This window comes from Arvicanthis niloticus, chromosome X, assembly GCF_011762505.2.
Source record: "Arvicanthis niloticus isolate mArvNil1 chromosome X, mArvNil1.pat.X, whole genome shotgun sequence".
In the NCBI taxonomy this organism is placed as follows: domain Eukaryota; kingdom Metazoa; phylum Chordata; class Mammalia; order Rodentia; family Muridae; genus Arvicanthis; species Arvicanthis niloticus.
In genome coordinates this window covers 114,798,581-114,822,133 of record NC_047679.1, presented here as the reverse complement: position 1 = coordinate 114,822,133, position 23,553 = coordinate 114,798,581, and the positions used below count along the sequence as shown (strand labels likewise).

The following is a 23,553-nucleotide window of genomic DNA, read 5'->3' as shown; positions in this document are numbered from 1 at the left end:
TCACACCTGTAATCAAGCACTTAAGAGGCTGAGACAAGAGATTCCCCATGAGTTGGGCGGTGGTGGCACACGCCTTTAATCCCAGTACTTGGGAGGCAGAGGCAGGCGGATTTCTGAGTTCGAGGCCAGCCTGGTCTACAGAGTGAGTTCCAGCACAGCCAGGGCTACACAGAGAAACCCTGTCTCAAAAAACAAACAAACAAAAAGATTCCCCATGAGCATAAGGCTAGCCTAAGCTACATAGTGGGTTCCAATTCAACCTGCCTCACAAAACAAACAAAAAAGTAAAAACTAGGCAAATAATACAAGTGTCCCAGCAAAGTCCCTAGAGTAGTCCATGAATGACTGAATTTTTCTATAAGTAAACAGAGTGCTGGCAACTAGACACATCAAGGCAAAAACTTAGCTACTGTTCTATGTTTGTCTTCGCCTTTGCCCATTATCCCTAACCATTGTTCAAAGTTTCAATACATAAAATACACTAAAAGTTGACACATATGGTGATGTGCACCTGTAATCCCAGTACATTGGAGGTAGACACCTAAGGCATAACCAAGCGCTACTAGTGTAAAAACTGTAGTATCAATAAAATGATATTCTGTTATACTCCTAGATTAGTGACTTGCTCAGCCATCATCAGAGACGCTTCCTCCTGCAGCAGATGAGAACAACACAGAGACCCACAGCCAGACATATTGTTTGATTTCTTTTCAAGCCTATTTCCTTGACTTAAGACTATAAATTTAACAGGACAGAAAGAGCATACAGGACAAAGACAAAGTACATTATTTGTTCTTGTATCTCCAAACACGTAGCACACAGCCAAGATGGAACTGTCCCATTAATACTTTCTAAGTGGGTAAATAGAAAGTAAAACTTAAGTAAAGCAACATTCTTATAGTCCTGTTGTAAGTTGGCAATACTCACATTAATCAAGCAAGGACCTTTCACTTGGTTACTCGGGGCATTAAAACATCCTATTGGAAATCCTGATATGCAATGGTGTTCTCCATCTTCCGTGTCATAACACCATATTACTTGTGTGTTATCAATAACCCTAAATTAGAATATTTTTAAATAAAAGATTTAACAAACAGTTCATATTGAGCAACATAAATGTTATATTACACATATTTAAGTTCAATTATAATCAAATTCAAATCAAAATAGAACATAATTTATATGTCAATTAATTATTCTTAGGGGCTAGAGAGATGGCTTAGTGGTTAAGAGCACCGGCTGCTCTGAGAGAATCCAGGTTCAATTCCCAGTACCCACTTGGTAGCTCACAACTCTCTATAACTACAAAATCTGACCTCTCATAGACATATATGTGGCAAAACGCCAATACACATAAAACTTTAAAAAATAAATTACTTTAAAAAGGAGTGAAAAGTCACTTTTAAATAACAAACATACCAGTGATGATTGTAATCCTGTTTTATCCCTCTCTTCAAAAAGGCCAATTTGCTCATTTCATCTTCATTGTCTGGAGCATACGATTTTACACAGACTTTTCTACATGTTTCTTCTTTGTTAAAAGAAAACTATAAAAAAGTGAAAATATTAAGAACTTTGGCTAAATGTGATAAGTCAAATGTCACCAAATAAGCAGTTCATCTTACAGGTATATTTTTTCCTTGAAAGATGTAAGTATATCATCATTCTCAACTCTGTCTCTTTTCAGTTTCAGTTTCTAACTGTTACTAATATTCTAGTCGTGCATACAACATGCTTTTAAAACTGAAGGGAAGGATTTGTCTTCTCATATCATAATGTAGGATCTGACTATGATTTGTGCCTACAAACTAATATAGCATCATTCTCTATCATTAACTTTAATTCCTGAAGTCACACTGAAATTAAATTAAGAGGTCAAACATTTACTCTGACTACAGTGTTTTGATTTGAACCACTTCGAAAGTGGTAAGATTGAGCCATTAGGGTAAGGTATTCATAACTGAACGCTTTTGGGGTCCATCTCAGGGGCAGCTTATACCATAAAAACTTATACATGACTGCAGGAAGTCCTGTTTGAAGGTTGGTTCAGATCCAGGCTTATTGTGGGTAACTATACAAAACATTTCTACTGACTTTTATTGTGACTGTTTTTCAAGGGACAGAACATAACAGAATATGCACTCAAACATGGCATTAGAAAATTTCCTAGTAACAGTTAAAACATATGAGAAAATTTCCTTATAATGGCAAGCTAGCTAGTAACTGTTACCTAAGCCTTAACATTGTGTCTAGGCCTTAATATTTTACCTAGATCCCAACAAATCCTGGTGAACTTAAAAGAAAAAATTCACATATGTGCCTACCATTTTGTGAATCAAACCAGAGGGCTCTTTGCAGAGCTTGTTAGCATTTTGTCTAAGCTCAGCCCCACAGTTACCTAGCAACAGCCAGGTGTGCCCGACTCACTGTAAAAGAGGCTGCTTGCCCCCTCCTTTCTCTTGTTCTTGCCTTCTTGCTCCTGCTCTGTCCCCATTCCCCTCCCCCTTTCCCCTTCTCTCCCTATTCCCTTCCCCCCTCTCTCCAAGAGCTCATGGCCAGCCTCTACTTCTCTACTCTCTTTCTCTGCCTCTACTGTCCTCCCAACTCCCCTCCCCATGCCCTGAATAAACTATATATACCATATAGAATAGAGTTCTATACTATACGGCTGGTCCCTCAGGGGAAAGGAATGCCTCAGCATGGGCCCCGTGGAGGCACCCTCTTTCCCCATACTTCCCCATGCATCCACCAAAACATATTCTTTCTTTCTTTCTTTGTCTTTTTAATAAAAGACAACAGAGCTGGTATAGTGTTATTTGGGCCTTGCACCTACAAAACTGTGAGACTAAGTACATCTCTTCTTTTTTTCATGACATTTATTTATTCTGTGTGTGCACACACATGCCATGCCACAGTTCATGTGTGGCCATCAGAGGACAACTTGGAAAAGTTAGTTCTCTCTTTCCACCATGTGAATCCCAGGGACTGATCTCGTGTTGTTAAGCTTGGTGGTAAGCTGTTTACCAACTAAGCTATCTCTTCCCCATTTCTAGTATGTTGTTCTGCTTTGTTTTTTAATTGTTGTTGCTGTTTTGAGATAGTCTTAGCCTCCTATTCATTAAGATACTAAAGGTAAAACGAATGCATATTCAGCATCCAGTTTTATCTCCTTATATCACCCACCTTTAAAGGTAAAACGAATGCATATTCAGCATCCAGTTTTATCTCCTTATATCACCCACCCAAAATATGAACAGTACAATACGCTCAGAGCTTTTCTTTGTAAAGTTAAAAAAACAAATAAATACCTTGAAATTGAAATTAAACCTTATGCAAGCCAGAAATTATGGCTCATGCTTGCAATGGCAGAACTTGTGATGTTAAGTAGGATTGCCATGGATTTCAGGACAATCTGGACTATAGGGTGTGACATTCTTGTTTGGGGGAAAAGAAAAACCAGAAGAAGGTTGGACCTGATGGCTACATCTATAATCTCAGCTCCCAAATTTTATGACAACCTGGAAAACATTCAATACTCCAAGGCCATCTTGAGCTACACAATAGAATTTGTCTCAAAAAGGCTGGGACCAAAGTTCAATGATAGAGTACTTGCTTAGCTTATGTGGTGTCCAGAGCCCACTCCTCAGTAACGTTAGCTCACACACTTTCTCCCTATCTCTGTGTCTGTTTGTCTTTCTCTCCCTCTATCCCTCTCTCCCTCTCTCCCTCCCTCCCTCCCTCCCCTTTATATGGACCCAGCTAATACAGATATTTTCAGACTCCTCTGTCAACATGAGGTTCTTTTTTTTCTTTCCTCCCTTTAAAACAGAGACTCAATTTTAAATACTTTTGAGAAAATCCTTTCAAGAATAAGATATACTAATAAGATCAGCTGAATAACCTTGTAGGGACATGATGTTATTTGTTCCCCAGATAGGATTTGTCCAAGAGTCTCGGATGGTGTTCTCTTCAAAGAATCTTGACAGAAGTCAAAGCTAAGAAAGAAGAAGTTCAAGTACCATGTTTTAAAACTCAGCAAGAAATCAATTTTTATAATTTCTCTAAACTCTCTATTGCTAACAAGACTGCAAATAAAACCATGACCTACATTATGAACAATTATGAACTATGTGCCTTACTATACATTTCTCTTTAGCATGTGTAACTGCTAAATGCATTACATAAAGGCTTGTTACTGCGTTTGAAGTTTCTTAACACAGAAAATGACAACTATAAAAACCTCACAGGCCTGGCAGAGGTGGTGTACACCTTTAATTCCAGAACTCCCAAGGCAGAGGCAGGTGAATCTCTGTGAGTTCAAGGCCATCTGGGTTTACAAAGTGAGTTCCAGGGTGGTTAGAGATACACAGAAAAACCTTGTCTTGGGAAAAAGAAAAAGGAAAAAAAAGAAAAAGGAAAAAACCACCTCACAATATTTGGGGGGGGGGTTAACTTTTAAATTATACAAAGATAAACAACAGTTTCAAGACCATAATAATTCTAACTCATTATATTAAAAAACTGTAATTATTAGTTCTAGTCAAAGCAAATTTAAAGAACAAAGCTATCCCTAAACATAGGGATATTTAGAGTCTCATCCCATAGAGTCTCAAAAATTAGTAAGTAAAATGAATTAGAATTTTCTTTCAATTGTTATGAATATAAGATAACTTCAGTAGAAAATCAAATACATAGAAATTTTGTATATATTTTAAATGGCAAAAGATTTGTACAATCTAAGGAGAAGACAGGGACAGGGAAGGTTCCCTGGAACCTTTGGGCATGACCCTAGCTGAGACTCCTAGCAGTAGGGTTTACAGGGACTGATGTGGCTACCTCCTATAGCCAGGTGGAATTTCCCATGGAAGGAGGGGGGACACCAACCCACCCAGAAAACCTCTGATCCAAAATTTGCCCTGTCTAGAAAATGTGCAGGGACAAAGATGGAAAAGAGATTAAGGAAATGAACAACCAATGACTGGCCCAACTTAAGATCCATCCCATGCAGTAGAGGCTGGACCTAGGCCCCTACACATACGTAGTAGATATGCACCATGGTCTCCATGTGGGTCCCCTAACAACTGGAATGGGGGCTGATTTTTGACTCTGTTGCCTTACTTTAGATCCCCTTCCCATGGCTTGGATGCCTTGTCTGACTTTAGTGGGAGAGATTGCACCTAGTCCAGCTGTAATTTGATGTGCCAGAGCAGGTTGGTATCAATGGGGGGTGTCTTCCCTTCTCAGTGGAGAAGGGTAAGAGAGAATGGGGGAAGAGGTTGAAGGTGGGACTGGGAGGGGAGAAGGGAGGTGCGCTTCAATCAGGATGTAGAATGAATGAATGAATGAATAAATAAATAAATAAATGGGAAAAATCTAAAAAGACAGAGAAACCAAGGCATTTTATATACTTCAAATGTTCATGCTCCTCTATGATTATAATGTAAGACAGACCTGATTTTAGTAGAAGAAACAAAGCAATACCAAAGGACATCTTAGTCTTTTTTCTATAATATAGATAGTTCCTCTTTTTCCAGATGTTAAGCCTAATACTAAGCTGATCATGTCATATATAGAACATTACTAAACAAAGCATTATCACGCACTAAAAACTTTCTATATGAGCCTTTTTCGTGTTTTAGTGTTTTAAAATCAAACTACAAGTCTGACGGTGTTTTTAAACACTTACACTACACTTACCTATCATAGTCATAGAACATCACGGTTTCCACTGAGTACAATTTATCAGCATACACCTGAATTGAGGACTAAAATAAAATAAAAAAGAACATTCACTAATTAAACAATGAGTGGTGTTTCCAAAACACATAAAAAAACAACCAAGAGGGACCCTGGCCTTCTGCTGTTACCATCAGTTTACAACAGTTATAAATTCCTCCTTGAATTGTTTGTAGCCATAGAAGTTTATCACAGCAACAGAAGCTTGAATTAGGAAAATTGGGTTTCCTGAATGAATGAAATTTGTATCTCTACCATTCTTTTGTTTGTTTGTTTGTTTGTTTGTTTGTTTTTGAGACAGGATCTCTGTAGCCTTGGCTGTCCTGGATCTCTGTATGTAGACCAAGCTGGCCTTGAACTCAGAGAGCCTGCTTCTGCCCCTCAAGTGTTGGCTGGAATTAAAGACCTAAGCCACCAAACCTGGATTTGACCATTCTTAATTTTTAAGAAAAAAAAATAAAACCTTTTCAAACTATGATTTTTTTTTAAAGTAGTAAATGCTTCTCTCCTCAGAAAAACACACTCTTTGAATTCTCTGATCAGCTTTGAAAACATTTTAAATTTTATTATTATTTTAAAATGTTTTATTATTATTTTACTGTTTTGCCTGCTTGTATGTCTGTATACCACCTGCATGTGGGTACCCAAGGAGGTCAAAAGAGGGATCTGGATCCCCAAAACTGTAGTTATTGGATAGGAATGGACAGAGAACAAAAATTCACAATGTAGTACTGGGAAATGTAAGATCTGAACTATAGTTTAAAATGTATATATTAATCTTGCATAAATACGAACTTAAACCATAAAGCACTAAAGAAAACATGGCCGAATTACTTTATAATCTTGTGTGGAGTATGAAAAACCTTTCAAAATGGTATACAAAACCCAGAAGTCACTATAATTCCAAATTGAAATAGAAATTAAACTGTATAAATTGCAAAGAGAGACAATGTAAACCCAAAAGACAACAGATAAAGACAAAAAAATGTATTTGCTACATGTTCCACACAAGGGACGAATTTTCTGACTTAAGAGTCCCCACAACTGGTTGTGATGGCACCCACCAAAAGCAAATGCTAAGAAGGAGTTAGGAAGATGTCAGTCTGCAATCGTGGTAACTGGAGAGGTGAAAGGAAAAGTATGTGGAGCTCAAGGTCAAACTGGGATCCATCCCTGGACCCCCCAAAAAAGGTGGAAGAAGAGAAGAAAGAACTCTGATTGTCCTCCTACCATCATGGGAATTAATAAACATGGGGGAAAGATGAAGAAAGAGGGGAAAAGAGCAAACCAAGGCCAGGCAAAGTACCTTACAGCTGTAATTTCAGCACTCAGGAGAAGATGGATGGAGCAGGTACTCGCTCACTCACTATGTAGCCAGCTGTGCTACATAATGCATTCTAAATAAATCAGGGATGCACAGTAAGACCCTGTCTCAAAAAGAGAAAAAAGATGGAAGGCGAAAAAAGAAGAAAGTTAAAGAGTAAGAGAGTTAGAGAGGAAGAGAGCAAGATAGGGACAAAATGGAAGGGAGGGGAGGAAGAAAACAAAGGAAAATAGAAAAGAAAAGAGAAAAGAATGGCAAAATAGAGGGAGAGAGGGAGGAAAAAGAGGAGGAAGAATGAGGAAGAGGATAGTTAAGCAGTTAAGAGCATTTACAATATAATCATGAGAACCAAGATTCAGACCTTAGCACCCATTTTTAAAGGGAGAGACAGGGGAGTTTAACAAGAGAGAAAGAAAGAAAATAGAGAAACCAGGAAAGACAGAATGATAAAAAGAGGGAAACAAAAAGAAGACAGAGAGCAAAAGTTTAAAAAGAAAAAACAAAGTTGGAGAAAAAAGAAAAGGGAGAGAAAATAGAGAAAGAAGCTAGTGAACACAGAGGAAAAGATGAAAGAAATAAAAAGGAAAAAAGAGGAGCAGGAAAGTAAGGGAGGAAGAAAAGGGGAGGGGAAGAGAGAGAATGGGAGGGAGGATAGATATGTGGGATTGGTGACACACATGTGTAACAACAGCACGCTGGAGACAGAGGCATGAGGACCACCCATGAGTTCTAGGCCAGCAAGGTCTTTATAGTAATAAGCCAGACTCAGCTACAAAGCAAGACAGGAATGTGAAAGAAAAAAAAGAAAAAGGGAGGAAGTCACACAGAGGGAAAGAGAAGGCAAGAAGAGGAAAGAGGTAAAGAAAGGGATGAGAGAGGACAGAGGTTGGAGACCTTGATAAGGGGAGGTGGAAGAAAAGTGGAAGAAAGAGGAAGGAAAGGGGAGGGGAAGAGGTGGAGGGAGAAGAGGGGAGTGAAAGGGGAAAGAAACAGAAATGCCATAGGTAGCAGGGGAACGAAAGAAGGATGGAAAAAACACAAAATGAGAGAAGACAACACAATAGTAGAAAAAGAGAAAGGATGAGTGGATGTAAAAGGAAAAGAAACAGAAATAAGAGAGAAAGGGGGAAACACAGAAAGAAGATGAAGGAGAAAGATAAAATATGAGAAAGAAAAAAGAAAGGTAAGAACAAATGGAAAGGAAAAGTGGGAAAGACAAAAACAGAAAATCAGAGGGAAGAATAAAGACAGAAACGAGGGTGGAGGGGAGTGAAAGAAAGAAATGAGGCCCGAAATAACATTAAACATCTGTAATCTCATCACTTGGGAGGTATATACAGAAGATCAGAGTCCAAGAGCATCCCTGGCTACACCTCAAGTTTGAAGTCAGCCTGGAATACCTGAGACCCTGTCTCAAATAAACACAACATAATGAAAGTTTCAAAGAACAAAAAAGAAAAAAGTGAGAAAGACAATGAAAGAGAAACACAAAGATAGAAAAGGAAACAGAAAGACATTGGCTAAGGTAAAACAATAGAAACAAGTAATAATGAAGAAATTTAAAAGAAGGGGTGAAACAGAAGCAAGCAAGCATGACAGAGAAAGAAAACAAGGGGAAGAAATGGACAGAGAAAAAAGAAAAGGGAGAAGGGGAAACGATGGAATGAGAATCAGAAATACAGTAGAAGAAGAGGTGGGTGGGAAGTGAAGGGAAAACACAAAAGAAATAAAACAGAAGACAGTAGGAGAGATGATGGGAAGAGAGAAGAGGGAAAAGGAGGAAAGGAGAAAGAGCCTCTGTGAGAAACAGAAATGGAAAAAAGTGAGTGAAACCTCAAGAGGAAGAGAAAGGAAAATTAAAAGAACCACAAATAATAAAAATAGGGGAATGACAACAAAACAAACAAAAACAGAAAGGGCGAAGGCAAGAAAGAGACAGATGAGGGAAGAAAATGAAAAACAGTGCAAAGAAAAAGTGAGAAAGGGAAGGGGGTACAACAATGAGAAAAGAAGGTAAAGTACAGGAGAACAAAGCTGGAGAGCTACACCCCAACACAAAATAACCTTCAAGCTTTGTTGTTAAAATAAGAAAGGTGCACAAAGTTGACCTAATTGCAGCGGTTTTAAAGAATAAAAAGAGCAGGGCATGGTGGTGTAGGCCTTTAATCCCAGTGCTTCAGAGGCAGAGGCAGGTTCACAGAGTGAGTTCCAGGACAGCCAGAGCTACACAGAATCTCTGTCTTGAAAATGCAAATAATAATAATAGTAATAATAATAATAGTAGTAGTAACAATAATAATAGCAGGTATACAGAAACGGTCTCAAAAATGCAAATTATAACAACGACAACAACAACAATAATAATAATATAAAAAGAAGCAGGAGTCCCATGCTATGGTGCAACCTGTAATCCCAGCACATCAGAGGCAGAGGCAGGTGAATGTTGAGCCCCAGACTAGACTGTGTTAAACAAAGGAAACCCTCTCTTTTAAAAACAAAAATGCAAGCCAGGAGCTGGAGAAACGGCTCAGTGATCAGTGGTTAAGAGCACTGATGGCTCTTCCAAAGGACCAGGGTTCAAAATCCTGCATTTATATGACAACTCACAATTATCTGTAAATCACATTCCAGGAGACCTGACACCCTCACACAGGCATACAGGTAGGGAAAATACCAATGTACACAAAAATAAATTAATTAATTTTTAAAAAGCTAGGTGGCGGTGGCACAGGCCCTTTAATCCCTGCACTGGTGGTGGGCTGGGGGGTGTGCAAACACAGACGGATCTGAGTGAGTTCAAGGCCAGCCTGATCTGCAGAGTGATTTCCCGGACAGCCAGGGCTATACAGAATAACCCTATCCTGAAAAACAAACAAACAAACAAGAAAGAGCAAGAGGAAAAGAAGCAGGAGGAGGAAGAAGAGGAGGAGGATAAAGAAAGAAGAAAAAGAAATGGGATATACAATGTCATACCGTGTAATCCCAACATTCTAGAGGATTGAAACACAAGTGGTGATAGGCTGTTGTTGGAAATAAACCTAGGCTATTCAAGAAAACTAAATCTCAAAAAAAAATCTTTTTTTTCAAGGATACTCATGTCAGCACATGCCCTTCTGCCTTTCATGCCAGCAAGCAGAGTTTGAAAGCATGATTGCCAATTCAAGGCCTCACGGTGAGACCTTTTACAAAAAATAAAAATAAATGAGGTGAAGCACAGTGATTACCAGGGAGATGGCAGGCACCACCAGCCTAGGCTACAAGAGACCAAGTCTCCAAAATTAAATAATAATAATAATAATAATAATAATAATAATAATAATAATAATAATAAACAGAGAAACCCTGTCTCAAACTAAACAAAAAATAATAACAACAACAATAATAATAATAATAAAGCGTGGTAGCCCACATTTGAGTCTGAACTTGAACAGATGCTGAGTTCAAGGCCAGCTTAGATGCAGATCCTGACTTAAAAAGCACTCAGGGTAGGAGGGTGGGGAGGGAAAGGACGACAAGGGCACAGAGACTACAGTTCCATTACTTGAAAGTTTACTAAACATCCCGCGTGGCAAATGCTCACCCGCCTGTAGAAACAGACAGTACAATGACTGTTAATACATTGTGGAGGACCAAGGCAGCCAGAGGGAGTAACCAAGAATCAGAGCTGGAAAGTTCCCAGAACTGAGGGCGGCGGGAAAATGGCGGGAGGGTAGGAGGACTTGAGGAGAGAGACGCAAGTGTGAGGGCAAGAGGGCAGAGAAGCTGAGAGAAGAGGCCAGGTTTTGGCCAGAGAGGTGGAACTGAAGAGTGAGGGGAAGTGGTGAGAGGGAAAGAGGATCCCTCAGGAGGCTAGAACGGAGTAGGCCGCAGGGCCAGAGCAAGGGCAGAATTGACTTCGAGGAAAGGGCAAAGGATGGGTAGAAGAGACGCTGCGAGGACAGAACCAGAAAGAAGTAGGGCGCCATGCCAAGATGGTGAGTCTGGGACCACCCAGAGTCTTCGACACCACGGCCTTCTAGGGCCTTTTTCTGCCCCCCACTCCTCACCTTACAATACGAGTTGGGATTGCCCTCTTCACAGTAGGTGATGGGAACCAGTCCTGGGAAGAAGAAAGCTTCGCAGGTAGTGGCCAAGAAACACAGCAACAGCTGCCACTTGAGCCCAAGGAGGCCAGGGCAGAACTTGATTTCCACACGGCAACCAACAAGACCCATCTTAAAGGCTGTCTCAGGAACGAGCATCCTAGAGACAGACAAGATGGAAACTGAAGAGCAAACGACCCACCAGGAAGTGAAGCAATGAGTGGGCAGGGATAAGAACTTCCGCAGAAGAGCCGTTAGAGGCTCTTGCTAGCCAGCGGCTCAGGACCCTGTTGCTAGAACACCCGGTAACGGAAGTTAGCGATGTGCGCATGCCTGCAATTCACGCGCGAACCTTGCCTGGAAACAAGCCAAACTTCCCCGCCATTTTAGCCAAGTGCCAAACTGCCACACAGGGGCGTGGTGAGGCGGTGGGGGAGGAGAGGCTGTGTTACTGGTTTCAAACTCTTACTTTTGAGAGGTTTTTTTTTTTTTTTTCCCTAAGACTAAAATTATGGCCCTGGGTTGGGGGAGGCTCAGTGAGTAAACGTGTTTGCTGTTAAGTCTAAGAACCACAGTTCGATGCTAGCAACTGACACGGGAAGAGGAGGAGAACTAACGTTACCCTCAACACACACAAGTTCTCCGACCTCCACAAGTTTGTTTTAACATGGCCTATGTCCCCCACTGAATCAACTAATAAAATGTAATTAAACTGTAAAAACAAAATACTCTTAACAGTATTATCAGCCTACCCCGATCTTTTCTAACAGCAGAGCTTGTGAGATATACTGGGAGGAGTACGAGTGGGTATGAAGATTTTACGGCCATGCATTAATGAACATCTTCAACCCCAGAATTTTGATGACCGAGGCAGGTGAATCTCTGGATCGTTGAAGCTAGCTGGAACTAGGTAGCCAATTCCAGACCATCCAGAACTATACAATGAAACCATGTCTCAAAAAAAGGGGGGGAATACATCAAATCTCTACACAGGAAGGTCCCCATCTGCTTAGAGGGAAAAGGGAGAGGACATGGGGGAAGGGACAGGATGACCAAGAGAGAGGCAGTGGCAGTGAGCAGGATGTAAAGTAAATAAGTAAAACTAATAATAAATAAAATAAATAAGTAATGTTTCTTAAAATGGGGGGCAATCAATCAAGTACTTTGATTTTAAATGGCTATGTAATGAGGTAATAAATAAAACAATGTAAGATTATTTTTATTTTGTTTTTCTTAAAATTATTTTACCTATTTGTTTTAAAATATAACTATCAGATTTGGGGGAAATTTTTATTTTATTATTTTATTTTATTTTATTTTAGACAGGGTCTCACTCTGTAGTCCTGACTGGCCTGCAGCTTGCCACACTGGCCTTGGACTCACAGAGATCTTATTGGAGGCCATTGTGCCTCTGCTTTAGAAGGTTTTTTTTCTTCCTTCCTCCCTTTTTCTGTCCCCTTCTCTCCCTCCCTCACTCTGCCCCCATTCCCCCCTCCTTTCTTTTTAAGAAGCAGTTTCAGTATGTAGTCCTGGTTAACTTACTGTATAGACCAAGATAGTATCAAATTCAGAGAAATCCTCCTCCCTCCACCATACACCTTCCAGGGTATTTTCTGTGGTTCAACAGAAGCCCTAATTATTTTTTTCCTTAGTTTTTGAGACAAGAACTTGCTAACTTGCCCAGGCTGACCTTGAACTTATCCTGTAGCTTATGTAGACATTGAAATTGCAAAGCCCTTGCCTCAGTCTCCTAACTTGGATAACCTGTCTGTGCAACCTGGCCTGGCTTATACTGTTTGCTATACACCAGTAGGGGCTCTTTTCTTTCTACTTTTTTCTGGCCTGGAACAGAGATCTGCCTGGGATGCCTGGGATTAAAGTGCAAGAATTAAAGGCAGGTACCACTGTCCTGAGCTTAATTTTCTTTTGAATCTGTATGTCTCTCTGTTTCTTTTTCTTGTACTGTTGAACTAACTAAGATTTCCAATAGAATACTGAACAGAATGCAGAGAATGGGCTTCTCAGCCTTTCTTCCCACAGTATTGTGTGTGTGGGGGGGGTGGGGGTGGTAATCAGTCTTTTGTTACTGTTGATATCAACTCTGTATTTTTTTCATAGTGCTCTTTAAAAGATGAGAGATTTATTGGGGCTCATGCTTTCAGAGATTTAAGACCTGGTCACGTGGTGAGGCAGCACATCACAGCAGAAGGATGTAGCTGAAAAAAGTTATTATCGTCACATGAACCAGAAAGTAGGAAAGGCTGGAAAGGAGCCAGGAACCAGATAAACACTATAGAGATGTGCCCCTGTTACTTACATATTTTTTTCATCCTTTAACCTCCTGATCCTCTTGCCTTTAACTCCTCAGTTCTGGAAATTTAGGTACTTGGGAAGGGAGTTCTTGATGTACATGCCACACTAACGAATCATTCATTGTCTCATGGGAATTTTCCAGTGTCCATTTTCCATGGCAAGGTAGTAATTAATTGATAACTCCATTTTATGTGAAGTAACTGAAACCAGGAGAAGAAAACTTAATTTGTCCTACTCTACCTAGCTACTATTTGAAAAGGTGACGCTAGCCAGTCATGGTGCGTGACATTCATCCCAGCAGGAGGCAGGAGGATCAGAAATTCAGGGCTAGCCTGGGCTACACAGCTAGTTTGAGGCCAGTCTGGGCTACATGAGACTATATCAGAAACAATCAAATGGTGGGAAACTAACAGTAATACGAATAATAGTCAAAGAAAAAAGAAGAGGCTAGAAAGGCCTAACACGTAATATAGTTATCAAATTAAATAGTAGAAAAGGGAAAAGTTAAGTAACAGTACAAAAATAACCCAATGCAATGCATCTGTTAAAATTCCATCTATACCAATTGAGAATATTTCAAAAATAAACAACGCAAAAAGTTCTATGGGACATATGAATCTGAAGGGACGAGATTGTGATGATGTTTGTGGTGATTTGAATGAGAGTGTTCACCATAGGCATAGACTCAGGTATATCATTATGTAGCCACAGTTTGGGGAACTGTTTGGAAGGAATAAGAATATGTAGCCTTGTTGGAGAAGGTGTGTCACTGGGGCTGGGCACTGAGCTTTATAAAAACCCACAGCATTCCAAGTTAGTGCTCTTTCTCCTTATCACTCCCTTCCTCTCTCTGACTTGTGGTTGTTGTCTGAGGATGTAAGCTCTTGGCCCCTGCTCTGGTACTATGCCTCATGCCTGCCTGTTGCTGTGCTCATTGCCATGATGGTCATGAACTCTAACCCTCTGGAATCATGAGCTTCAATTAAATGTTTTTTTTTAATACATTGCCTTGGTCATGGTATTTGGTCATGTCAATAGAGAAGTAACTGAAACAATACCTAAAGAAATTAAAACGTGGAGCTGGAGAGATGACCCAGTAGTTAAGGGCATTGGCTACTCTTCCAGAGTACATGAGTTCAGTTCTCAGCAATGCACAACCTATCAAACCCCAGTTCTAGGAGATTTAATGCCTCTTCTAGCCTCCATAGGCATCACGCACACATGTGGTACACATACATGCAGACAAAACATCCATACTCCTAAAAAATAGAAACTAAAACATGATGTTTGTGATATGTGGTCATAGCAAACAAGGGTGTTCTGATCATATTAAAGGACATGTATAAATATACTAATGTAACAACTGGATCTCAAACAGTTAATTTTCTAAGTTTCTAACCATGTAAAGATGTAAGGTGTCTTAGTTAAGGTTTTTTTTGCTGTGAAGAGACACCATGACCAAGGCAACTCTTGTAACGACAACATTGAATTGGGGTGGTTTACACTGTCAGAGGTTTAGTCTATTATCATCATGATGGGAAGCATGGCAGTGTGCAGGCAGATGTGGTGTCTTCTGCAGGCAGGCAGGAGGAGACTGAAATTCCATACTGGGCATAGCTTAAGCACAGGAGACCCCCACAGTGACACACTTCCTCCAACAAGGCCACACCTCCTAACAGTGCCATTACCCGTAGTCCAAATATTCAAACAGGAGTCTATGAGAGCCAAACCTATTCAAACCACCACATAAGATTCTATGTATCCAACAGTTCACTGTGTACACACCAATTTCAAATATTGAGACAAAGAAATATTGTGATGCCACGGAATCTTACTATAATTAAGGCATGTTCATAAACTACCACTATAAAGGGTCAAAAGGAAAACACGTGTGCCATAGTATATCAAGTACCAGCCCCATAGGACATACTGTATCTTTCATAGCATGCATATAGAGCCAGACTAGAATATTTCCAGGGCTTCCTTCCTTGGCTTTTTTTCTTCCCAGTTTCTCCAGATGTAATTTTATTTCTTCTAAACTGATAACACAAATCTGATCATGGTTTACTCCTCCTTAAAATAATCTACTGACCAGACCTTGTGGTACTAGCTTGCAAGGACAGCTATACCAGGATGCTGATTCAGGAGGCTACAAAAATCAAGGTTTTCCTAAGCTACAGAGGGTGTTTAAGGAAGCCTAGACAACCCGGACCCTATAATCAAAAGGAGAAAATATAAAAGGGTGCTCGAAAGAGAGGTCAGAGATAAAATGTTTGTCTAGCATGTGTAAATCCTGTTTGATTCTTTGTGCTGCTAATCATCATCATCATCATCATCGTCACCACCATCATCATCATCACCACCATCACCACCACCACCATCATCATCATCAAGAAAGGAAGTGAGGCTAGCTAAAGAAATAGTTTTGTCAGTAGAGAAGATCTGAAGTGCATCTCTAGAAGCCAGATGAAAAAGCTGGGTACTGTGGTTTATGGTCCTAGAGCTGGGGAGGCTGAGACATCAGGTACATTTCTGAATCACTGACTAGCCAGCCCTAGCCTACTCAGTGAGCTCCAGACCAGTGAGAGGCACCCTTTCATAAAACTGTGAAGAAGCAATAGAGCATGGTGGCACACTTGAATCCCAGCTCTTGAGAGGCAGAGGCACACAGATCTTGGGAGTTCAAGGGCAGCAGAGGCTATACACTGAGACCCCATTTTAATAATAACAACAAGGATGGGATAGGGAAAGGAAGGCCTTAAAGGCCAGTTTACATTTAGACAAATGGCACCATTAAGGATATCCAGAGTCAACAAATATATGACAGTGCACCTGGTGTCCTGGGACCCCAGAGGAAACAACAGTAAAAACAATCTGTTAAATAACTGTTTTTGACTAAATGTCACTTTGGTGTGATTCTGTATAAATACAGTCTTGGGGCCAGACAGAGGCCTGAGATTTTGCCTCTGCCTTCACCAGGCTGCCTCTGTGGGTCTGTCTGTAGGCCTGTTTGTCAGTCAACATTTAGCCCTTGTGCCACCTGCCTGGGTGTGGCCATGTATGCCAGTGTGTGCCTGAGTGCCTGCTAAGAACTGCCTACCACACATCCTTCATCTAGAAAGAGGAACGGATGTCCTATCTGCCTGCTTCGAATCCTAGCAAGCTCTTCAACCTCCCACCCTCCCATGATCCTCCTCTTCTCCTGTGCTGGACCTCACACCTGGTGTAGCTGGCAGGATGCAACTACTTTGGGGCAAAGAAAGAAAAAGACCAGAGAGGAGATGGACTGAAGCCCTGCATCTTTGGGGAAATCTTCTCAGGTCCAGGTCCTGGTTGACATTGCCAAGAGGAGTCAGTGAAGATGGAAGAAGCAGAGGGCAATGGAGAACTGACTGCTTTGACGGCTGGAAAAAGTGTGTAGGTTAGTAGCCAGGAGAGAAAATGAAAGCTCAACTTCCCTTTGTGATTTGGAGCATGGGCTCATATATGTGTATATATAAATATATATGAATATATTATATATAATCAAAATGAAAGTAGTATAGACATAACCTGGGTGCACTGGCCTCTGCATTTGTGAGACCAAGAAAGCCGATAGTGTCCTGCTGAAAGGGAAGGAGATGGAGAAATTATCCTCTATTACCACCCACTTCTCTTTATGGCAGTGCCTACAGATCATGAGCCCATAGACTCAGGAAGAATGAGTGTCTGGTCTGACTCTCTGGGGATGAATATATCCTAGGGATGGAGCTAAGGTGCCTGGCTAGGGCAGACCCTGGAAGAGCAGAGGCATTCTGTTAGCTCATTACTCATTTGTCTTCTGCTAATGTGCAGAGTGTTAGCCATTGTTGACACTGGCGCTGACTCTACTTTAGTCCATGGAAATCTAAACTGCTCTCCCTGGCCAGCCATATACATAGGCAAGTATGGTGGTCATATGGCCAAGCCAAAACCAGTGACTGATTTGATATCAGTCCTTTGACTCCTTGCCATATACAATTTATGCTTCTCTTGAGGCTGAACATATCCTAGGGACAGCAACCCCTCGAAGCAATCACCCAAGAGCTCTAACTGCAAGTGAAGAACTTAACGATAATGGTGAGGGGCTACCCTCCTCAAGGGCTGCTAACATCAAGAGCAATGATCAGAGTCCACCAGAACCTGTTGCCTGCACGGCACATCAGTAAAATACGGGCAACAAATAGCCCTACACTGCCCTCGTGTGGTCAGTATAGAAACCAGATGAAACCTGGACAAAGACTGGGCCTGCAATGATAAAACACCAATTTTCTAAAATAGGTAGATTGTAGGGAACAGAAGGCCTGAAACGCCAGCTTCTGTTTAGACACCATGCCACCAATAAGGATATCCAACATGATCCGGGTAATATATGGCTACTACCAGATGTCCTGGAACCCCAAAGTAAAAAGTAATGTTACATAACTGGTTTTGGCAGAATGTCACATTTATGTGATTCTATATAAATATAGCTTTGAGACTAGAAACTTTCTCCCCCATCTTCACCAGCCTGTCTCTGTGTCTGTTTTTGGACTTGTGTGTAACTTACCTGTGTGTGGCCATATATCCAGGGTGTACCTGGGAGCCTGCTGACAACTGCCTACCTGTTGCCTTTGTCTTGAAAAGCACTGGGCTATTTTATAATCATTATTCATTGGGACCTAGTAGAAGGAAGTCAGGCAAGCAGAGCTATGCCATCAGAAAGGCTCCTGGGCATTTATCACTTCATTCTTGGACTCAAGGAAATGAACAGCTTTGTGGTCCCTGTCACCATGGCCTTGATATGACCCCAAAGGAAAAACAAAAACAAACAAGCTGGGCAGTGGTGACACACACCTTTAATCTCAGCACTTGGGAGGCAGAGGCAGGTGGATTTCTGAGTTCGAGGTCAACCTGGTCTACAGAGTGAGTTCCAGGACAGCCAGGACTACACAGAGAAATCCTATCTTGAAAAAAAAAAAAAACAATCAACCAACCAAACAAAAAACAACCATGGACTGAAACTTCTGAAAGTGAGCCCAAATCAAATCTTTTTCACATAGTGCTTTCCTTAAGAATTTAGTCAAAGCCATAGAAAAGTGATTAGCATGGAATGTGTGAAGTAATAGCTCCAAAGTGTTTTTAAATTGTGTGATAATTTGTTTTAAATGCCTGTATATATTGAATAAACTTGAAATCAAAATTTTTATTATAATGATAGAGAGCATTGTGTGTTTTTCAGAGAAACAAAACAGATAAATGGATAGATGAATAGATAGATAGATAGATAGATAATAAATAGATAGATAGATAGATAGATAGATAATAAATAGATAGATAATAGATAGATAGATAGATAGATAATAGATAATAGATAGATATTAGATGGATGGGTAGATATGGAGATTTATTGTAGAAATTGGTCTACTCAATTGTAGATGCCTAGAAGACTGTCTGTTCCATTCAATCCTTTGAGCTAGTAAAGCTAGTGAAAGAATCCCATCAGAGCCCAAAAGACTTGGAAATTGGGCAGCTGATAATGTAAGTCTTAATCTGAGTCTGAAAGTCCACAAATCAGGTGCCAAAATCAAGAGGACAAATGTCAATGACCCATCTCAATTAGAGAAAGTGGATTTCCCTTTGTATTTCTTTTTGTTGTTGTTGTTCAGCTCTGGCCCTCAATAACTGATTGACCGATATCTGGATTGATGTCCTTTATTAACTCCATCAAGTCAAACAAATGCTTCTGTCTTCCAGCAACATCCTCACAGACACACAAAAACAAATACACAGATACATAACCAACAAACAATAAACAATAGAAACAAGAACGAGTACCATTGCCAAAAGACCCCCCAAATAAATCTTCCTTCCTTCCTTCCTTCCTTCCTTCCTTCCTTTCTTTCTTGTTTTGTTTGTTTGTTTGAGACAGTGTCTGTCCATGTAGTCCAGGCTATCTTGGCAGTAACTCTGTAGACCAGACTAGCCTAAAACTCAAAGATCCTCCTTCATCTGCCTTCCAAGTGCTGGAATTAAAGGTTTATATGCCACCATATCTGGTTGATATTCTTTTTACAAAAGATGTGTGTGTGTGTGTGTGTGTGTGTGTGTGTGTGTGTGTGTGTGTGTGTGTGTGTTTAGGCCGGAAAAAGGTTTTGAAATCCTTAGAGCTGGCAATACAGTCCGTTGAGTGCTAAAGCCAAGCTCAGGTTCTCTCTTCGAGCAGTATGCTCTCTTAACCACTCTCCAGCCACCTCAAATACATTCTTATATTTTTACTTAATTCATTGTTGGTGTGTGTGTGTGTGTGTGTGTGTGTGTATACTGAGGTAATCCACCAGTGCAAGGATAATACAAAATGGCACTTCTAAAAGATGCACATTTCATAGTATACATACAAATTAATTCAAAATGGAGAACAAGCAAAGTTTCAGGGTTAAAACAATGAAACATTGAAAATAAAGCACAGGGAAACACTTTGAAAATTTGGGTTAAGTAAATACTTTGTGGTGAAGGAGCTAGAGAAATGGTTCACCAGTGTTCAGATCCCAGTATCCCTACAGAGTAGCTCACAATTGCTTCTAACTCCACATCCAGGGATGTTAGGAGCCGTGGTGAGTGTGACAACATTTGCCATTACAAGATGGCGCAGGCATCCTGTCCTCCCACTAGTAAACAACTAACTGCGCAGGTGCAAAAGGCAAAAGCGCGCCAAAGTCACTGCCCATCCCGGGGCGTAATATGGGGTGATGAGTGAACAGCCAATCAGAAGTGAACACGCCACTCTAGGGTACATATAGGAGTGCCTGTCCCGGGCTTTGGGTCTTTCCTCTTCTGCTGTTACAAGCCTCGTCTATGGTAATAGCCGAGTACTGCCTCACGTGTCTCTCTTTAGCAGGCGAAGGGGACACGAGAGGCTCGCACAACACAGGGAATCTAATATACTCTTGTAGACTCTGTGGGTTCCCCACTACACACACACACACACCACAAAAGATGAATATTTTCTTTTTAAAAAATTACCATGACACAAGAGGCTAGGCTGACTCCATAACAGGCTTCAAATTGGCAGTTTAGGAGATGAGGCCTCATTTTTTTTCCCAAGAACTGGGCAAGTCGAGGAAGTCCAGGCTTCAGAAGCTGCCCCACCACATGGCCTGAGGCAAGGTCAGCAGCAGTTTCCACACTTCCCCACAAAGTTTTCCAGCACCCCACATCCCAGCAATGGTTCTGGAATGTCTCTAGAGATAGAGCCAACAGATAAAGACAGAGGTTACCTACCCCTCTTTGGAATTCCCCTAATATGCTTTAATTTGGGCCTGTGGGCTCAGTTTGGAGTCTTTCCATCATTGTAGATGGGAGACCCCAGCATGCTGGACTTCTGCAGAATAAAACACTCTTTGAGTTTACATACTATTTGACTCCAGGGTATTCTTCTGCAAATCATGGACTCTTACAATATATGTCATTTGTAAACATAATTTTGGCTTCATCAATGTGCATACCAAAAGCTATCATTGTGCAAATAGAGCCAAGTCCGGTGGTGCATATTAGTAATTTTAGCAAGGTGGAGGTAGAGACGGAAGCAGGAGGAGCCAAAATTCAAGCTCATTGTCTTAGTTTAGCTAACTATTGCTATAATGAAACACCATGACCAACATGTAAGGTGGAACAGAAAAGGTTCATTCAGCTTACACTTCCACATTGCTGTCATCTCTGAAGGAAGTCAGGATAGGAACTGAAACAGGGCAGGAACCTGTAGGCAGGAGCTGATGAAGAGGGGTGCAGCTTACAGGCTTCCTTCTCATGGCTTGCTCAGCTTGTTTTCTAAAAGATCCCCAGGACCACCAGCCTAGGGGTGGCACCACCCACAATGGGTTGGACCTTCCCCCGTCAAGTCAATCACAAATTAAGAAAATGCCCTACAGGCTTGCCTACAGAGCAATCTTATGGAGGCATTTTCTCAATGCCTCCTCTCAGGTGACTCTAGCTTGGGTCAAGTGAACACAAAATTAGTGAGCACAGTCATCCTGAGGCCAGACTAGACTGCATGAGACATTGTTTCAAAAGGAAGAAATGATTAGGGAGAAAAGGGAAAGGGGAAAGAAGAGAGAAGGGATGAGTGGAAAAGGAGCTCCAAGTCTGTTGACTAGCTATGTGGAAGCTAATGGTAAGGGATAAAGTGATGACTGCTTGCCTTGGTAACTTGGTGAGATAAAATTAAGAAATAGAAATAAAATTTAATAACTTCATTAAAATTTAAAAAAGGGTTGCCAAGCTGGGCAGTGATGGTGCATGCCTTTAATCCCAGCACTCGGGAAACCAGAGGCAGCAGGATATCTGAATTCGAGGCCAGCCTGGTCTAGGGAGGGACTTTCACAGATAGCTAGGAGTACACATAGAAACTGTGTTTCAAAAAACAAAAAGGAAAGAGGGGAGACAGGAGAGAGAGGAGAGAGGAGAGAGGAGAGAGGAGAGGAGGAGAGAGGAGGAGAGAGGGGAGAGGAGAGAGAGGAGGAGAGAGGAGGAGAGAGGAGAGAGGAGGAGAGGGGAGAGGGGAGAGAGATGAGAGGGGAGAGAGGGAAAAGAGGGAAGAGAGGGGAGAGAAGGGAGAGGGGAGAGAGGGGAGAGAGGGGATAGAGGAGAGAGAGGGAAGAGAGAGGGGAGAGAGGGGAGAGAGGGGAGAGAGGGGAGTGGGGAGTGAGGGGAGAGGGGGTGAGGGGAGAGAGGAGAGAGGGGGGAGAGGGGAGAGAGGGGAGAGAGGGGAGAGAGGGGAGAGAGGGGAGAGAGGGGAGAGAGGGGGAGAGGGGAGAGAGGGGAGAGAGGGGAGAGAGGGGAGAGAGGGGAGAGAGGGGAGAGAGGGGAGAGAGGGGAGAGAGGGGAGAGAGGGGAGAGAGGAGAGAGGGGAGAGGGGAGAGGGGACAGGGGACAGGGGAGAGGAGAGAGGAGTGAGGAGAGAGAGAGAGAGAGAAAGAGGTCCCATAGGCATAGTGAATAGTGGCACACACCTTTAATCCTAGATCTTGAGATGCAGGAGATCAGGAATTCATGGATAGCCTCACCTAAAGAAATCCTCTCTGGCCAGGCATGGTGGCTCACACCTTTAAATCCAACACTGGAGAGACAGAGGCATGCAGATCTCTGTGACTTCTAGGCCAGCCTGGTCTACACAACAAGTTCCAGGACAGCCAGGGCTTCACAGAGAAATCCTGTCTTGAAAAAACAAAAACAAACGAAACTCTTTTAAACAAACAAACAAATAGGGTTGATAGATAGCTCATGGGTAATGGGTCTTTCTGTTAAGCCTGATAGCTTGAGTTTGATCCCCCTACATGGAAGAAGGAGAAAACCAATTCCTTGAAGTTGTTGTCTGACCTCTACACATGTACACCCACAAACATATACATATATAAACGTAAATAAATATGATGTATAAAGAAATGTAAATGCAATTAGATAAGAGAATTTGAACTAGGTACAGCTGTAGCGTGTTTGCAATCCCAGCACTTGGGATTAGAGGCAAGAGGATTAGGAGCTCAAGGCTAGCCTTATCTACATAGCAAGTTTCAGGTCAGCACTGACTGGATATATGAGGCCCTGTCTTCAAGCAAACAAGAATTTCAGCAGTTGTGGTATTTAATGGCAAGGTGTACAGAAAGAAGAACTGGTGCTAGTGATGGCTCATTGGTTTTAGATTGAGAGTTTGGGTTTAAACATGGTGTACTCTGAGAAGCACAAGTGGACAGAGTAAAGTTACAGATAAATGTATGGCTCTAGAATGTTGATTTTAAGTGTTGGAGCTGATGGTTTATGAATGAGAGAAGAGACAGTGCAGAACGAGAAGATGATATAAGACCAATCTTTGAAAACTTCAGTGACAGAGAATGAGTTGCGGATTTGGTGAAGCAGCAGAAAGATTTGGGTGGAAAGCCTGAAGAACATGATGTCAGAATAAAAGGAGAAGTTAGATGCCAGGGAAGAGACTGTTTCAAGGAGAAAGTGGGCCAGAGAGAGGATCAAAGGCTTCATTACATAGTAGAAGATTTTCTTTTTGGTTTGGTAACATAGGTATCATGAATAAAAAGACAAAAGGCTCTTGGA

At 41.4% G+C, this 23,553-nt stretch overlaps 1 protein-coding gene across 1 annotated transcript in view; it reads right to left on the bottom strand.

Annotated features, from left to right (window-relative positions):
• LOC117695484 (transmembrane 9 superfamily member 2-like) overlaps positions 1-11,488 on the bottom strand; it is a 74,086-nt gene extending 62,598 nt beyond the window's left edge. The window contains exons 1-5 of the mRNA XM_034486372.2: positions 11,107-11,488; positions 5,698-5,765; positions 3,902-3,995; positions 1,420-1,547; positions 928-1,057 (exon numbers count right to left, since the gene is read on the bottom strand). Coding sequence (XP_034342263.1) covers positions 928-1,057; positions 1,420-1,547; positions 3,902-3,995; positions 5,698-5,765; positions 11,107-11,301 — 615 coding nt within the window. The 5' untranslated portion in view covers positions 11,302-11,488. The remainder of the gene's footprint in view (positions 1-927; positions 1,058-1,419; positions 1,548-3,901; positions 3,996-5,697; positions 5,766-11,106) is intronic.
• Between the last annotated feature and the right edge of the window lie 12,065 nt (positions 11,489-23,553).